The 3,598-nt window shown below is 38.7% G+C and overlaps 1 protein-coding gene across 1 annotated transcript in view; it reads left to right on the top strand.

Moving 5' to 3' along the window:
- LOC106687737 (ankyrin-1) overlaps positions 1–3,598 on the top strand; it is a 15,914-nt gene that overhangs the window by 6,831 nt on the left and 5,485 nt on the right. The window contains exon 3 of the mRNA XM_014431774.2: positions 1,050–1,484. Coding sequence (XP_014287260.1) covers positions 1,050–1,484 — 435 coding nt within the window. The remainder of the gene's footprint in view (positions 1–1,049; positions 1,485–3,598) is intronic.

The raw sequence follows: 3,598 nt of genomic DNA on the forward strand, positions 1-3,598 counted from the left end.
AGTTCCACCCATCCCTACAGCCCACCTAGAAGGTTGAAACGGCAGTGGCCAAGAGACTTATTAAAATAAAAATGGATAATTGGAGTTCTGGCAATGATTCTCCACTCAGGTTGAGTGTTTGCGGCTTTAGCACACTTACTCAGCCTCCACTGGCTCATTACCAGTGATGCGGCGAGAGGGATGCGCTGGGATCTTTTGAGCTCAGCTCTACCCCTCACACGTAGCAGAAATAGTGGGCTCAGGGATCCCCAGGTCGATTGTGTAAATATTGTATATATTATTTTATCATTATGTTATTTTATTTATTTGTTTTTCAAACAGATAGTTTGATTATGTTCATTTTGTTTATTCTTTTGTTTCTATATATTTTAAGAGTTTTTTTTTTGTTTTGTTTTTTAGTTTTTTTATTTATTTTTTAATTTTTTTTATTATAGTATGTATGAGATCATTTATCACTATTACCTATTGCCCACAACTGTTTGGCAGATTGTAATATCTATCAATAAATAAAAAAAAGTAATCTTAAAAAAAATTTTGTTTTCAACTATAACTCCTAAACGGAGCACTCTATCATATTAGTTAAGCTTTAAAAGTGCATTAAATTATGCGTAGAATGAGTAACATAAAGTAATAATGTGGTAAAGTGGTATAGTGGTGTATATGTTGTATATCTGTTCTGTCTACAGACCAGCAATTGAAGACCAAGCAACTATCTGGTTTACGATCATATCACTTCGCTCCATTAATACGTTATGGTTCATACCATACATATGATTTTTCACTAGGATCCAACGCTTAGCATTTATAGGCGAAAAATCGAAACAAAGACCTAAAATTTTACTTCTTTTTTTGGTTTCGGTATACTCGAACGTATCAATAGAATCGAAATTTTAAAAATTATTTGCAAAGATTTTTTCGATTGACTGAACCTTATTCATCTGTACAATTAGTTAGCAGAATTAGGTTAGTCTTGTAGATTATTTCACTAATATTCTGATTAAATGGTGGCAGATCAAGTAATGATATCATTATAATTGTATATTTTTCAGTGTGTAGAAACGTCTTCTACCAACTGCCGACAAAAAACGCTGGTGAGCTCCCTGTGCCCCAACGTAAGCTTGAGTATGCTGCAATCTGGTATCACGTATGGAGCTGCTATGTACAGCTACAGGCCGATCACCTCCAATGTAATAGAACTCACTAGGACACAGGCTCTTCTTCTGTCTCTCATCAACTGTTTAGTCACTGGAGATGTGACGGCTTGTTCCGCCCTGGCCGAATGCTTGAACCGCAACCATCAACTGCAGTCCAAGCACCTCAGGCTCTGGTTGGCGGAGGACTTCAGATTCCCTACCAAAGACATAGAAAAGGCAATGTCTCGACTCAATTCTCTGGTAGCCACTGGAGAACTGAGCCTGCCCTCAGATGTCTTATCAATTTTCTTTTCTCTAGCTGATATATACGGGATCATTCTGCAATCGAGGGTATGTTTAAGTAAAAAAAAACTTTATTGACATCTACTTTTAATATATTAATTTTTTCTTTCATCAGAACTCGTAGCAGTACATAATTCTGGTAGACACCACAGATAAAAACTCCTAGGTGAACTACCTACAGTGGATACTTGTTTCCATATCCACCATAACAACATCTACGAAAGGTGTAATTGTTGCAAAATAAATGGTTTAATAGAGATCAGTCGTTTCAAGATCGCAAGTTAGCTGTTTCAAGAGCACCTGTTAATTCTAAAACAGCAATGCCTTCCTGAACGATGGCACGACAGGTGTTAGTCACCTGTCATGCCTTTTTTCATACAAATTTTTCTTGTGGCATTGTTATGGTTATATACCTAGTTTTGATAATAAATGGTTTTCATAATTATTTTACTATCATGGCAGATTGATTTTATTGAATCGATTGTCTTGAATAGATCTGAATCTATTAAAATAGGTTAATATGAATCGAATCGAAATGAATACGGGAAGAACCCGCTCTCTTGGGTTACGAGACCCACAAGGAAGGGAAAAAACACAGAGGAAGGCCCTGCATCTCCTGTGAGAACAGTGTAAGGGAGGCATTCATAAAATGTGGAATGGATTAGAGTAGGAGAAGAGAGTTAGTTATTTAGGCTAGAATCTACAAACGGGATTCTCACAGCACACAGCGTTAGAAGCAGGAATGACAATGATGATGATGTGTAATCAACAGATTAAATCTATTCGATTCTTATTGACTTATTTTAATAGATTCAGACCTTCAGATAGATTAGTTTTCTTGGCGTTTCTATCTGGATCCACCCTACGAAGATGTCCTAAACATCTTAGTTTGTGCTCCTCCAGAATGGTCTCGGTTGGCCTGACGTCGAAATTAGCCCGTATGGTGGTGTTCCGTATCCTATTTCTCCGTGTCTTTCTATTTTTCGCAGATACCTCATTTTAATGGCTTGTAACTGACTGCTGTGTTTTGAGGTAAGGGTTCACGATTCTGAAGATTAAGATAGGATAGGAAGGATGGTCGATTTATAGACGGCTAGTGTGGTCTGCTTTCTTACCTCTCTACTTCCTGGGAGACACCGTCTGACTATACTGAACATCTTCCCTGCTGCTCCAATTCTTTGTCAATGTAACCACCTTCATTGAGATGAGCTCCTAGATATTTAAAACTCGATATGTTCTAATCTCTGTCCTCCAGTCAATATCCTTCGAGGTTTCTTTCCAATTCTCATGCATTTAGTCTTCCTCAGATTAATCTTCATATTTATTGTTGATAATTCCTCTTAGAGGACATTAATGTTATGTTGGAGGTCTCAGTCATTGGCAGCAAGTAAGACGAGGTCGTCAGCGAAGACCAATAGGTAAAACATGGTAGGGTCCAGGTTTCTGTGCCCTAGCTGGAATTTCCTCATTATCGACTTGGTCCTCCTTAGTGCCAATTCTAAAACCATGATGAAGAGCAACGGACTTAGACTACATCCCTGTCAGATACCCAATGTAGTCTCAAATTCTTTTGAAATGGGGTTCTGGTTTTGATCTCATACCTCATCATTTTATAGGCTTATCACCGCCAATGTTTTTCTACGGTCTATACCCCGCTTAGACAATGCCCTCTCTATGTCTTTGTTCTGTCAAAAGCTTTCTTGAGTTCCACGAAGTAGATGGAAAGCTCTTTGTCCTTCTCAGCAGTTTTTTCTGTTATTTATCACATCGTGAAGGTGAGATCCTGCATGCTTCTCTTATTCCTGAAGCCATACTGTTCTCGTAGTTGGCAATCGACTATTCTCCTCACACATGTTTCTAGAACTCTAGAGTAGACTTTTGCAGGCATACTGAGAAGAGATATTCCCCGATGGTCGCTGCACTCCCGATTGTCCCTTTTTGTGAATGGGCACAAACATCGCTACTTCCCAGTCTCTTGGGATCTTCTTCTTCCAGACCAGGTTCAAAAAATGGGGGAACATCTCTTAGCCTTTGTTGCCCATGTACTTAATCATTTCCGGGGTAATTTCATCGAATCCAGCTGCCTTGCCTAGTCTTGTTTATCCGATAGCTCTTGGAGTTCTTCGCTTATGTAGTCTCCTTCAGCCCAAACCTCTTTCGTT

The sequence above is a fragment of the Halyomorpha halys genome, unplaced genomic scaffold, assembly GCF_000696795.3.
Source record: "Halyomorpha halys isolate HHAL.00 unplaced genomic scaffold, Hhal_1.1 Scaffold1003.1, whole genome shotgun sequence".
NCBI lineage: Eukaryota > Metazoa > Arthropoda > Insecta > Hemiptera > Pentatomidae > Halyomorpha > Halyomorpha halys.